This window comes from Centruroides sculpturatus, unplaced genomic scaffold (genome assembly GCF_000671375.1).
Source record: "Centruroides sculpturatus isolate CEXI.00-Female unplaced genomic scaffold, Cexi_2.0 scaffold423, whole genome shotgun sequence".
Taxonomy (NCBI): domain Eukaryota; kingdom Metazoa; phylum Arthropoda; class Arachnida; order Scorpiones; family Buthidae; genus Centruroides; species Centruroides sculpturatus.
In genome coordinates this window covers 299,744-315,393 of record NW_019384765.1, presented here as the reverse complement: position 1 = coordinate 315,393, position 15,650 = coordinate 299,744, and the positions used below count along the sequence as shown (strand labels likewise).

Sequence of the window (15,650 nt, the reverse complement as noted above, 5' to 3'; positions counted from 1 at the left end):
CTGAACATCAGTTGTTGCAACAATCTCATGCAAAACAGTATTTGAAATTTGTGGAAACTCATCACAAACCAATCTTATTGTGAACCGTCTGTTTTCAGGAATTTTTTCATTCACTTTTGCAACCAAACCATCATTGACAACAGAAGGCCAGCCACTCCATGCTTCGTGAAGAACATCAGTGCATTCAGCATTGAATTGTTGAACCCACTTTCTAACCATTCCATCACTCATTACATTTTCACCATAAATCTCTACAAGTTGACGATGAATTTCAACTGGCTTAACATTCTTTGTGTTCAAAAACCATATTATAGAATGCACTTCACAGTTGGCGGGATCGACAATAGTCTTAAACATTTTGAACGCTCACTAACACGTGGAAAAACAACACAATCCGGCTGTAATGGCGTCACTGGACTGACAATCAACCAGAGAGACGTGTGCGCAGGCACTGAACTGCGATACTACCACTGCAATGGCGGTAGAATGAAACGGTACTTACTTTCCGGACAGGCCTCGTAATTATAAGATAAATGGAAAAAAAAAACTGAGAAGAATCCTTCTAAATTCATAAGTGAAAGATACAAATGCCTGTCAAATGGCAAAAAAAAAATTATTGAACACATGTATATTTTGTCTAATATATATCCATATTCTATATTAAGCAATCAATCCAATTTAGTATTTCAACATTGCTTTTTGTCTTATTATATTTTCTAAATTAATCGTTATTATTTGAATAATCATATATATGACAATATATTAGGAGCAGTCAAATGAAAATGAGACAGATGAGAAAAGAGTAAGTAAACTGTTTATTATTTCAAAAGTAATTGTCATCATTGTTAATACATTTATCCCACTGTGAGACAAGATAGTCAATGCCTTCATAGAAAAATGTTTGCGGTTGCCTACGGAACCATGATTGTACCCAGGTGTGCACCTTTTCGTCCGAAGCAAATTGACAGCCACGAATGTCTTTCTTTGAGGCTCCAAAAATATGGTAATCGCATGGGGAGAAATCGGGACTGTATGGAGGATGTGTATGGACTATGCTGCAGAAGTTTCCTGGGAACTTCTGCAGCGTAGTCAAAACAACCTTGGTAACATGTGGATAGGCATTATCCTCAACAGAATGATGCTGTCTGTCAACATTCCTGGGTGTTTGAATTTGATGGCACGCTTCAATTTTTGCAAAGTTTCTATGTATCACTGTGCGTTAATTGTGGAGCTGTATTCCAGAAAGTCAACAAACAGCAGACCTACATAGTGATGTTGGACGCACACGACTCATCAACCTCACTTCGAGCACAGACAAATGGCACAGTGGTGAACGTTCACACTGTGCCTTCCTGATTCCCAATAGAGGGCACTTCTATATACACACCTACCTGAATTACCAACTTAGTGCCACACTTGTTATATAGTTTGTCTCATTTTCATTTGACTGCCCCTAATATATAGCTATATATATTTTATATTAAACTATGCACATCAATAATAAAAATAATTAAAACTAATAAATTGTATTTTAATTCAAATACCCTCATGTCCAGATTTATTTGTGTTTTTTGAAAAATGCCTTAAAAATATTTTATCCTACAAAAATTTTTAAAAATTCTACAGTAAAATTCAAAATTTATGTTTATAATTAACTCAACTTTAGGAAAAAAATCAAAAATAATGAAAGTAAAATCTATTTAAAGTTGATTATACTGTATATTCATTAATAATAATTTAACATTGTATAATTTATTTTTGAAAAGATCAGAAGTCAAAAGTATTAATATAATTTTTAAAATATACTTACGAACAACCACCCATGCTACATCTTCCATGTCCTGAACACATGTAAGAACATTCATCACCTATATAAACATGTCCAACAGCCCATGTTTGAGAACTTTTGAAACCTTGATGCTGAATCCAACGAAATCGAGTATTGTGTGTTCTGAAATAAATACTTACAACATTTAGTATTAACTCAAATTTTAAGTGCCAAAAAATATACTGTATTTACTCAAATAATCTGTACCCTCATGTAATGCATGCACCTTATATTTTTAAGATACTGATTTTAAGAAAATCATGGCTAAGTTAAGTTATTACATATTTAATAAATTGTATTATAGCCAATAACCATTTACTACAGACTTTAACCAATTTTACTATAAATGATGGTTGTAACATGATAATTTCAATTTCAACACCTAATATTGTCCCTGTAACTGTTTACTTGAATCTACAAACATTTCAAGCACTTTTGATAGCCTGCTTCAGATAAACCATTGTATTAGAACAATCATCAAAACTACAGTTTAAATGTACAAATAAGGTTTGAATACAGTTCTAATTCAAAATTATAAAATTATATTTAAAATTATTCATAGCCCATCATAAAATTCAAATAAATTAGAAATTATCATTAAAATACTTAAAACTTATAAACAATTAATATTACAAAAACAAACTGCACAGAGGAAAAAAAAACAATAAACTTTATATTTACTTTTGAAAATAGATAGTTTAATTTCAATATAATAGATATTTGAATTGACACTGTATGATCCGCAAATGAAAAGGTACAAAGAAAAGGCTCTACGACAATTGTATATTCACAGTCCTGTTCCTTTATTTCACTTTGAACAAAATATAAAAAGAATCCCAACTGATTTAATGATGATTTACAATCGGGCATGATTTTCACGAAGGACTCTTTGTTCCAAACAAAGCATGATGACACATCTGTCCCGATCGCGTAACAATAAATTTCGGACAAGCGTGTAACTAAGTCTAACTTAACTCTAACTTAAATTTTACTTAATACTAATGAAATAATGGTGAAGATAGAATAATAGGAAAGAATGAGAAAATGAGATGATTCACCCGGGATTTCTATATGTCAGGTTGATCAACACCTTGGGTAGAACCTGATTCTTTTATCGTGACCTCTGTCTTCAAGAACCTCTCTACTCAAGTTTTCTTCAGAGCTCTTCATGACACGTCCGACTTCCCTCATGTCTCGTCAAAAACAAGTCCCTCTCTCATGGCCGCTATTTCCCAGGTCATCTTCTTTCTATTGTCTTCCCCTGATTCTTAGAACAGCTAATCCTACTCTTAGGCGATAACGGTCTTTGGAAAGTTTAAGGAAACAAAAGAACAAAGAAACAAAGAAAAGGCTAAGACTTACAAAAATAAACTTACAAATATACAAGATCACAGTGTGGCCGTCGGCCACACTGTGATCTTGTATATAACTTTTGTACATAAAGATAGTTTTAATCATGTATCTTGCTTGCCTCCTCCTTTTATGGTAACCAAATTCATTCACCCCTGTGAATATTAATCCCACGGATATTCACAGATCCCACATATTGAACCATTCTCGATAGGTTTTGATCACAGAAGGTATTATCTTTATTGTTTTGCAGAATATTGCATTAATAGATGGACAATCTGTGTTGATAGTCAATAATTATATTCATGTGATTACAAATTTTCATAGTGTTTTATTGTATTCAACTACTACACTGCAAAATATATGCCAAGTATCTTTTTGTTCTCTATTTTGCATTTTATATATGTTTTTTATGTCATTTGTTTTATTACCTTTCTTGGGTATCCATCTTTCACTGCTATCTGCTCTAGTCATTTAAGCTAATATGTTTAAGATGTCAGAGCTTTACTAATGCCCTGAACACTGCTAGCTTATAGCTAAAGAGTCATTTGAGTGAGTGATAATAAAAAAAGAGTTGATACCCTGGTTTAAGATATATGCTGCTATCAATTTGGTCTCCTCTGAGTATAAGCATAAGCTTTAAGTCAAAAATTGGCTGATGTAATCACTCACAGACACCTTCCATATTGGAAGGTGTCTGTGAGTACATTCCAGCAGGTACATTTATTGGAAAAAACAAATATTTTCAATCACTTTCAGAAACTGTAGTAATGGGCTCTCCTGTTCAAGTTTCAGTTTGAGGTCCAAGAGATTGTTATTGACACCAGACAAGAAATTATCTATGCTAGGTGTTTTCTTCCAGATAATCAATGTATCATTAACATATCTTGTGTATAGAGTGATGTGCAATATGTTGGTTACCCAAAATTATCCTACCTTGATTATTTTGGATAATTAAAGCTCTCTTGTAAAATCAAATTTCATTCCATTTTTACTTATAAGAGGAAAAATATTGTGAAAATTTCTTTCATATTATCATTGAAAACTTATTTTCCTTATTTGCTGTAATATTTCCTAATAGCATGTCAAAAAAATCACAATTTTTAAACTATTTAAAAAAGTAGACAAAAAGTTAGATGAATGAATTAATGGCCAAATGCAATCCATGTAAACAAACAAGATTTTTCTTGTATATTTCTATCTCATATCTTTCTATCTTGTATATATAGTTCAAAAGTTACAGCTTTTTATTGTTGACATTACAGCTAATCATAGAAGTTAAAGATTGCATATAAAAGCATTTTCATATCTTCTATTTAAACAGAATTCATTAATGAATTACACTGAATTACATATGTAATGCACACATCCACTTGAGATATGAAGTTTAATTTCAAGATTTTAGTACTGTAATTTCAAGCAGATAACCTATGATGGCATATATTCCAATACAAAAATCCTTATATAAATTACCCCATTGTATACTGTAGTGCTTTGCGACTATTTTTTTGTTTGTTTTGGTTTTTCCCTCGACCCCTTCGTTTTTGTTCGTAGTGCCACCTTTTCCCAATTCACCTCATGTCGGCAGCCAGATTGGCCAGTAGAAGTCACGTGAGGAGGATATCCACTTAGTAGGTTATAAAAGGTCAGGACCCATGTGTAGTAGGACCTTTTGTTATTTTTCTTGTTCCCAATTCGCAGTGTTTTGGCCATACGTGAATATAGGAGATCAAGATGCTGAGTGTGAGAGGGTCGAAAATGGAAATAAAGCCGGAGATACGGCAATCCGTTAACATCCAACTAATGATAGTTTTACATAGAGTTACAACGTATTTAAGAGAAAGAAGATCAGCGGAGGATTCATCCAAACAGAGTAGTTTTGTAATATTTTCTTTGTTACATGCCTTTCCTTGTTCCCCTGTTATAACGTGTCGTGAGCCCCCTTAAAGGAGAGGAGAAAAGAGGGAAGTGCCTAAATGTGTGCAGCATTTTATTCTACTATGTGAATATTGTAAAAATCGTCAATTTCGTGTTCTATGTATATATCGCAATCGCGCCAAACTGGAATTAATTAATTAAAAGCTAGTATATCTGTCAAGCCGACTTGTCCATTAATTTTTGTTTAGCCCTGCAGGCCTCATCCTACAGGGGATCTCTACAATATCCTGAACCTCTGGGGAAATCATTGAAAGCAAGAAAATTATTGGTAGGCAATTAGAAGTTGCCATCTCAAGCATTAAAATATTACTTTTTCTGTTTCATTTTTTGTTAACAAATCATTGTAGATATATATAAACAACGAGCAATTATTTATTGTAACATCATCACAATGCTGGGCTGCAATTTTTAATCATATTTTTAATTTATTTAATTTAAAATATATTCTCTCCACCATAAATTAGTAGTGACTTGCCTCTGTACATCATTTTTTTCCTTTAACAATAAAGTCATGCTGGTCATCTATCTAACATCTTTCAGGGGAAAATTTTTGAACTGAAATAATATGACTTCTGGTTTGCATCAGAAGTTGGTATATAGTTAATTGGGAGCTCCTGCCCACGTTTCCATATCTAATCTTGTCTTTCATCTATCTAACTCCATTGTTGAAATTAAGGAAAGATGGACAGATGGATGTATGAAGTGGAAATTTATAGGTCTACAATTTTTTAAAATGCAGCCCAATCAAGCCCAAATATTCTATAATAATCATATTCATTTCTAGATTATTTAAACTATAGTTTTGCTAACTATTAATAATTACGATAATTTTTGAAGTAAATTTAACAATTATTAAATTTATTTTTAAAACTCTGTAATGGAAATATCCATTTTACATTAATTAAATTAACATTTGTATAAAATTTAAAATATTAAATAAATTTTAATCTGGTCAGGCATTAGCAAAGACAATAGCTTAGTACAGTGGCATATATACACAAACATGCTCTTGCATATTGTCTTCACTAACATATGTTTGAAGATATCAATACTTCATTTGTAAGATATGGTGAGAAGGAAGTGGCTACTGAAAATCCATTCCTGTGCTCACTGGTAATTTGATTGCAAGTGTTTGTGAACTGTCCCAAGTATGTAAATTAAGTGTGAAAGTAAATGAATCTGATTTAACATTTTTATTTTATTGTGCCAGTAATGATGATAAAATAAATTCAGAAAAAATTAAACAGAAAATAATTTTATTATTGGCATTAACATTATTTTCAGTTTAATTGTTCAAAATGTTGTAACCTTGTAAGTTTCAGTTGCTTTAATATCTTAATTTTGTAAAATTTAATAATTTTCGGTTTCTTGTATTTTGACTGAATTATTATGTATTAGGTTGAAAATTAATCTTAATTGCAATTATTTATTAAAAAATTAAAATAAATAAACTTACCTTGTATATGATGGTAAAGGAAGAGTAATTCGAGTAATTGTAGTACACACATCAGAAAAATAAATACTTGGTTCAAAATATTCCATGCAATCAACGTCAGAAGGAAGACAATGTTTTCGTGCCAAAGACCATGTCTTCCCCATATCAGTACTATATTCAAGTGAAATTTCTGTAATTTGGAGATAGTTTGAAAAAATATGATGTTTTAATCCAATAATTATTCATGGAAATTTTCAGTATAAAATTAAAATAAAATAAAGTTTATATAAAAATAATTAAAAATTCACTATAATTAACAATTCACATATGAGACCAGTCAAAACAAATTGAGACTAATTTTTTTCTTATATTAATCACTCTGAGGAATAGTAACTGTGATTTTTATTTTCCTATGGAATTTAATGCACTTCTGCTATCATTTCTGACAATTCTTTGAATACAAATAATAGCTTATCCTTTGAAATATTCTTCAGAATTGCTGATGCTTTGACCACTACTATTGTAGATGGGAGATGGATTTCCCATAAAATTTGAATTTAATTTTGGGAATACAAAAAAGTCTCAGGTGTATATTATACCAGTACCTATTTACGAAGGTTGAAGACAGAAGATACAACCAAATCTTGATTAAAATGACATTAAATTATTAAAAAATTTGCACAAAGTTAAAAATGATCAAATGCTGACTTTTTATTTTAGGATTCCCTGCTTTTACAGTAAAACCATTATAAAAATTTTCCACAATAACTACCATATCTCATAGTCACAATATTTAACTGTTTTGAACCCTCCGGTGGTAATTTTGGGTATCCACAAACAATTTTTGCATAAAAATCAGAGAAGGACCATTTGCAATATGCACACAGATCCTTCTCCTCTCATTCATTCATTTAGAAAAATGGGTTTGTTTATGTAAATAAAATATTGTATCAGTTTTACTAGCTCATAGAACTGGATGTTTCTATTAAACACACCATTAAACATAAATCCAGCAGTTTACACTTATATTTTAATGTAAAAACGAATGTTTCTGGTCATCTTAAACAATCATTTTCAGATCATATAATATATTCAATCACAGAACATGCTATTGAATGGAATGTTTAAATTTTTTAAAAACTTGCTGCTTAATTGAATATTGTATAAAAATTTAAACATTCCATTTGATAGCACATTCCATGATTGAAGATAGCTGTTTAAGATGACTGAAAACATTCACTTTTACAATAAATATAAGTTTAAAGTGTTAGATTTTTGGTTTATTGGTGTGTTTAATATTGTATTTGAACAGAAATTTAGAAAATAAATCTCAAAGTTATAAAATAAATAAATTTGAGTTTTAAGTTTTAAAAGAAATCTAGTGATAAATCTCTTATAAAGTCATAGCTAAGTATTTATCCACATAAAGAGAAAAGGTCAAATGAAAATGAACTGAATTAGAAAACATTGTCAACAGAGAAAAATAATTAATTTGTGTCAACAAAACTATTTACACAGATAAAATGAAATTTGCTAAATTAAATTTTTAAATTATATAATATAAATTTTCACAACTACAATAAAAAATATCCGTATTTTTAAAAATAATTAAAAATTCACTATAATTAACAATTCACATATGAGACCAGTCAAAACAAATTGAGACTAATTTTTTTCTTATATTAATCACTCTGAGGAATAGTAACTGTGATTTTTATTTTCCTATGGAATTTAATGCACTTCTGCTATCATTTCTGACAATTCTTTGAATACAAATAATAGCTTATCCTTTGAAATATTCTTCAGAATTGCTGATGCTTTGACCACTACTATTGTAGATGGGAGATGGATTTCCCATAAAATTTGAATTTAATTTTGGGAATACAAAAAAGTCTCAGGTGTATATTATACCAGTACCTATTTACGAAGGTTGAAGACAGAAGATACAACCAAATCTTGATTAAAATGACATTAAATTATTAAAAAATTTGCACAAAGTTAAAAATGATCAAATGCTGACTTTTTATTTTAGGATTCCCTGCTTTTACAGTAAAACCATTATAAAAATTTTCCACAATAACTACCATATCTCATAGTCACAATATTTAACTGTTTTGAACCCTCCGGTGGTAATTTTGGGTATCCACAAACAATTTTTGCATAAAAATCAGAGAAGGACCATTTGCAATATGCACACAGATCCTTCTCCTCTCATTCATTCATTTAGAAAAATGGGTTTGTTTATGTAAATAAAATATTGTATCAGTTTTACTAGCTCATAGAACTGGATGTTTCTATTAAACACACCATTAAACATAAATCCAGCAGTTTACACTTATATTTTAATGTAAAAACGAATGTTTCTGGTCATCTTAAACAATCATTTTCAGATCATATAATATATTCAATCACAGAACATGCTATTGAATGGAATGTTTAAATTTTTTAAAAACTTGCTGCTTAATTGAATATTGTATAAAAATTTAAACATTCCATTTGATAGCACATTCCATGATTGAAGATAGCTGTTTAAGATGACTGAAAACATTCACTTTTACAATAAATATAAGTTTAAAGTGTTAGATTTTTGGTTTATTGGTGTGTTTAATATTGTATTTGAACAGAAATTTAGAAAATAAATCTCAAAGTTATAAAATAAATAAATTTGAGTTTTAAGTTTTAAAAGAAATCTAGTGATAAATCTCTTATAAAGTCATAGCTAAGTATTTATCCACATAAAGAGAAAAGGTCAAATGAAAATGAACTGAATTAGAAAACATTGTCAACAGAGAAAAATAATTAATTTGTGTCAACAAAACTATTTACACAGATAAAATGAAATTTGCTAAATTAAATTTTTAAATTATATAATATAAATTTTCACAACTACAATAAAAAATATCCGTATTTTTAAAAATAATTTAAATTTCATTGATATATATCATACCATAACAAAGTGGTGATTCTTTACAACCCATTGCAATCTGAAATTGAATGTATGTTGTTTCAGATACAATTACATCTGTTGTAACAGCATATCTTGTATCATCAGAATCTGTAATGGAAATAAGATAAAATAATTTAATTATGTGTATTGTTTTATGTATTTCATATAATATCATTTTGATTAATTAAAGTCATAAAATTAAAAAAAATAAAATAAAACCTCGAAAATGAAGAAAATTATGTCTTCCACCACAAACTGGCTCCATAACTGAACCTGGTGTAAGTACCCAATTGGCTTCATGAGATGTTGTAAAATCATCATTTAATGCTAACAAACCATTAATGTCACCACCAATAAAAATCTGTTACATTTAAATGAATAATATTCTGTTAACATTAGTATTACACATGATAATAAAAATCAGAAAATATTATGATTCAGTGAAATGTTGGTATAACGAATGCCAGTTTAATAAAATTTTCAGTATAACGAATATATCTTGAATCCTCACCAATTTCCTATTCAGCTCAATGCAAAAATGGTTCAGTTTAATTAATACCATTATAACAAAAATTTCAGTTTAATGTAATAAAAATTCTGTCCATTACAAAAGAATAGTTTCATTATAATGAAATCTATAAATGCATAAATCATTCGTTATTAGTAAATGATGAATATTATGTCAAACAGTCAGGCAACATTAATTTTAATGTCTAGTTCAACTAGCAACACTAATTTTAATCCTTAGTTATGGTTTTGTTTTGATACTATTACTCTACAGTTTATTTCTTTTTAAGAAAAAAATAAAGAAAAACAAAAGCAGTTTTCTTTGAAAGAGAACAATAAAATATTAGACAATGTGGAAAAAGGAATTAAACAAAAAGACATGCCTGATGGTCTACTAGAATGAGTCACATTACTGGATTTTATCAAAAAAACTTTGATTAAAGAAACAACACACAAAAATTAGACTTCTTTTACCAGAAAATAATGGCTTCAAACAGAAATAATAATTAGAGAGGCAGGATTCCAACTAATTGGTACTACTACTACAAGTGCATCTGAAAACTTCGGTGAATGGTCCCATAGTTGAATAACTGTGCTGGTTAGAATGTTGCACTCACGCAGATGTAGTGAGAGACTTGCCAACTAGTGACCCCTAGCATTGGAATCACGACAGTTAAACGAAAGTGCATGCAACAAACAATGCAACACAGTCAGTATGAAAAGGAGTGTCACTGTGAAATGGAGCAACGCATGAACATCAAGTTTTGCTTCAAATTAGGCAAAACGGTGACGGAGACACATGAAATGTTAGTGAAAGTGTATGGTATGGAAGCAGTGAGTAAAAAGTGTGTTTTTGATTGGTTTAAATGCTCTGGTCGACCATCAACAAGCACAACTCCAGACAACATCAAACGATTGCGATGGATGCTTGCGGATGATCAGTGCCTGTCAAGGGCTCACACTGTTCTTGCTTATCTTCAAATCTTCTGCTATCGTTCTCAAAGACGGGCGCCGATCATCCGCAAACATCCGTCGCAATCGTTTGATGTTGTCTGGAGTTGTGCTTGTTGATGGTCGACCAGAGCATTTAAACCAATCAAAAACACACTTTTTACTCACTGCTTCCATACCATACACTTTCACTAACATTTCATGTGTCTCCGTCACCGTTTTGCCTAATTTGAAGCAAAACTTGATGTTCATGCGTTGCTCCATTTCACAGTGACACTCCTTCTCATACTGACTGTGTTGCATTGTTTGTTGCATGTACTTTCGTTTAACTGTCGTGATTCCAATGCTAGGGGTCACTAGTTGGCAAGTCTCTCACTACGTCTGCGTGAGTGCAACATTCTAACCAGCACGGTTATTCAACTATGAGACCATTCACCGAACTTTTCAGACGCACCTTGTATATTATTATTTTAGTTGTTTGCTTATGATATTTTTTTATTAATTTTTATTCTAATTTAATATAACTTACATTCTGAAAACGAGAAATTTGGTTCCATATAAATACTAATAGATAAGTTGCATTTTTAAAAAGTTTCTTATTTCAAAATGTAAGTGATTTTTTATTATCATTATTAAATTTCTTTTATCCTTGCATTTTTGACAATATTTCAATATAACAAAAATATTTTGATAGTCCCCTCAATTTCGTTATAACAGCATTTCACTATATTAATCTTACATGATCAATAGCCCATTCTTCCTGAAAGATACCACTTGATGATGGTTGCCACCATCGAAGTTGAGTTGAATTAGTTCTTGCTCTTTGAGGAAGCTCTATTGCAATGTATGCTGGAAAAGGACTATGAGTTTCTTCACCAAATCCAAATTCTTCTAATAAGTCCCATGTTACTCCACCATTATTGCTGTATTGAAATAATACTGGTTGTTCTTCTGGAGAAGATGGACGAGAATCACAACCAAGTCTCAAATAAAACTGCACAGCACTATTAATTAAATCATATATTGATTGTATTTTCTTATATTCTGTTATATACTTTCAAATAAAGTTAAAAGTAAATTTTGAATTAATTTTTTAGATCTACAAAACATTATTTAGTTTTAAAACAATCATAATTTTTTAGTATATTTAGAAAACTAAATTTTGAATTAAGAAAAGAATAAATTATCTATATCTATATATATAAAATTGCTTGTCCTGACTGACTCACTGATTCATCATCACCCAGAGCAAACCGCTGAACCTAAAGAGGTGAAATTTGGTACACAGTTAGGGTACGTCATGAAATCGCGCACTAAGAAGGAATTTTTCAAAATTCCTAGGCGGAGGGGTGAGGGAGAGGATTAAGGCTTAACTGGAAGAACAGCTTCTACTGTAATACTTTAGATGCGATTTTTTGTTTCTAACTGCGTTTTAGTAGGGTACGCCATGGGAATGCACACTAAGAAGGGATTTGTCGGAATTCCCCAGTGGGGGGGGAAGCATTTCATTTCAGACATTATTATAAATATTTTTATATATTTTGATTTTTTAACCAAATGTTCGAAACATTTTAAATTTGAATTTGTTATTGCATATTGGTTCGATTATAGAACGATTGTAAATGTTCCAGAAAATTCATCAAATTGAAAACATTTCATTTGATTCTTGGCAATTCTCGTCATTCTCAGTGGTAGGTGTTATATAACAATTACTATGGTTATTGAAATACTGAATATAAATAGGGTTTGCTTGCAAAACTTCCGCGGGCGAAGTCGCGGGTAATAGCTAGTTCTATAAAAAGTGCTCAGGTTAAATTTACAATTCTTTAAAATAAAATAAATAGACTAAAACAGTGGTTCTCAACATTTTTGAGCCATGGAACACCATTCATAAACTTTTACTTTCTTGGCTGTTATGTAAACATAACAAGGGAAAGTATTGGAATCATTAATTAATTATTTGAAGATAAAGTCCACCCAAACAGGGACCACCATTTATTAATTTCATGTTCCAAACTGTACAATCTCAGTAACCGACCTTTGTTTTTAGGCTACTAGCCACCAAAATACTAAAAAGTCCTTTAAAAACAAACAAAAAATATATCCAATTAAAACTACAAAGATTTTCTGAAAAAGGAACTGGTGACATATGGAAATCTTCTATCCATACTTCCTTGAGGATGTTTTGGCTTTTATCCACAAAGATATAAGCGCTGGAAAATATAGATTAGAAAGCCTTCCCTCTGGTGATGATACTTTACAATTTTAATTCTGGTTTTTTTTATCATATGGATATTATTGTAGTTAATTATTTGAAGATAAAGTCTGCCCAAATAATTAACTACAATAAAATCCATATGACAGAAAAAGAACCAGTATTAAAGTCATGTCAAATTTGACCCTGTGGGTTGTTTGCAAATCTCCACATTTTGAGACAAATGTACATGTTGTGTAAAAAGGATGATGTTATGATGGTGGTGTAAAATGTTCCTGTTTACACGGTCTAAAAGAACACAGTACACACTTTCTTTTTAACAATAACAACACAATTACACTTTAATGTCTCCAAATCAGCGAGTGACTCTCTGGCACTCCACAATCGAGCAACACTCCGGCACCCGACAATTATTTCAATTATTTTATCATTGCAATACTGGTTCCTGACCAGCCACACACTCTGCTTAGCTCCCTGGTCAATACTGCAGTCAGCACACCATCAGTACTGCCTCCACACACACAACGAAGGGAAGCCCACAAATTTTCCCTCTCTCACAATTTCTCCCTCTCTAGGCGGGACAATCTCCCCCACATTCTTAGGGATACTATTACCTCACCCACCTGACACGTGTGACAAAGCTGTGGACTGTCCATCAACACTTGCTGACATCCACACACCTTACACATGTTACAATTGAACTTAACAGTACAAAAAAGTTAAAAAAAATAGGAAAAATTCTGTGTGTGTGTATATAAGGGACATTGATGCTATCAAAGGGGTAGAGAGATAGAAGGGGATCATGTGTCATATCTTGGGGTGTCTGGGGGTTGGACTTAATGAAGATTTTACTTGTTAATAGCATTTACAATTTTTTTTTATAAAACTCACCACTACCCTCAAAATTAAGCTTTTCAACATTTTATAATACAGTAGAGCATCATTTATCCGAAAGCCAATCAACTGAAATGTCAGTTAACCAACAGCGTTCCAGTCGGCAAATTTAAATTTATGTTAGTGCTGTGGCACTGCAATATTTGGCTGTCTTGAGCTACTCCAATATTATTTTTGTTGGTGTACATGTTTTAGCTGGCATGATGCAGCTAAACTGGCACGACTATATTGTATCATTAAAAATTATTTCTTTATTCTGCAGAAACAAAATAAACATATTGAAAAATATAAAAACAAAAAAAAATCATATTTCAGAAGTTAATCTAGTATCAAAAATGTTCCAATTCATACAAGTCAAGAGGGTACTTAAGGATGTGCCAGTATTTGAACAAGGTTTTTCCCCCCATCGTGAGCTATATTCTAGGACCTTGCATCGTGAGTGGTGTGTTTTGCTTCAGCTCATTGGAGAATATAGCCCAAGCAGCTGACATCTCCATATAAACCCAAGAAAAAGAAAGTGTTTTGCTTGTTTTGTGTGGTCTGAGACTGTGTCAGGATGTGTGTCATGCTGAATCAAAACGTTTTTGATACTAGATTAACTTCTGAAATATAACTTTTTTTTGTTTTATATTTTTCAATATATAGGCTTAACATCAAAGAAAATGCGATGCAAAGCGACACACAATGGAGAAAAATTTCAACATAAATAGGTGTTTTCATACATAATTGGCTATCCAAACAATCCCAGTCCCCAACTGATTTTGATAAACGATGCTCTACTGTAATTAGTAATATAAAAAGTGTGTTGTACCATCTGTTATGAGATTTTGTTAAACAAAATTTCATAACATATGGTACAACACACAATTTTATTTTCTGCTTAAAAACATGAAAGTTTTTTTTAATAAAAGCTCAATATAGATGACGCCAAGCAAAATTTTATACTTTGTTATGCGTTTCTTAAACATAAATACAGTAGACCCCCCTATAACACGGGTTCCTATAGTTCGGTTTCCTATATGACGGCGAAAAAATTGCGACAGTATCCGTACAAACATGGTAAAATAAAACTCCTATAATTCGGTAAAACGTCATCGGGCAGCCGAACTACTTTCTGCCGTCCAGCGCCACGCTACGGAGAGTTTAGGCGAGTAAGTTGAATTTACTATCGTCTGTACAGTATGTAAATTAGGTACCGTAAGTCTAATACAGCACTAATTTTATACATTTCTTGTGAAAGAAACATTTCTTATTCAACGGCCATTAAAATTATTTATATTAATGATGTCTCCAAAGTTCAACGAAGTTTTCGCAGAAAAATAACTTATCAGAAATCGCGGCCGCCGTTTGGTGCGCTGCTTCGCGACGAAAACAAGCTTAAGCAACGGTGCAACTTGGTAAGTAATCCTACAATTTTTTGTTTATAGCATAGTTTATACGGATTATTCCCCAAAAAAATATACGTATTTTGGAAATATTAAGTCGAATTAGTCTAGAATCGATTAATTTTATGGAAGAAAACCTTTCAAACAGCCGTAGTCCGTAAACTTCACACCCTACAAAATTGATTCATAAAGAACGGAAC

The 15,650-nt window shown here is 31.2% G+C and overlaps 1 protein-coding gene across 1 annotated transcript in view; it reads right to left on the bottom strand.

Annotated features, from left to right (window-relative positions):
* The window catches only part of LOC111628903 (reelin-like), a 283,387-nt gene that overhangs the window by 62,295 nt on the left and 205,442 nt on the right, over nucleotides 1-15,650 (bottom strand). Inside the window, exons 45-51 of the mRNA XM_023372760.1 lie at nucleotides 11,696-11,960; nucleotides 9,718-9,859; nucleotides 9,499-9,606; nucleotides 6,573-6,741; nucleotides 1,811-1,951; nucleotides 503-591; nucleotides 70-275 (exon numbers count right to left, since the gene is read on the bottom strand). Of these exons, the coding sequence (XP_023228528.1) occupies nucleotides 70-275; nucleotides 503-591; nucleotides 1,811-1,951; nucleotides 6,573-6,741; nucleotides 9,499-9,606; nucleotides 9,718-9,859; nucleotides 11,696-11,960 (1,120 nt within the window). The remainder of the gene's footprint in view (nucleotides 1-69; nucleotides 276-502; nucleotides 592-1,810; nucleotides 1,952-6,572; nucleotides 6,742-9,498; nucleotides 9,607-9,717; nucleotides 9,860-11,695; nucleotides 11,961-15,650) is intronic.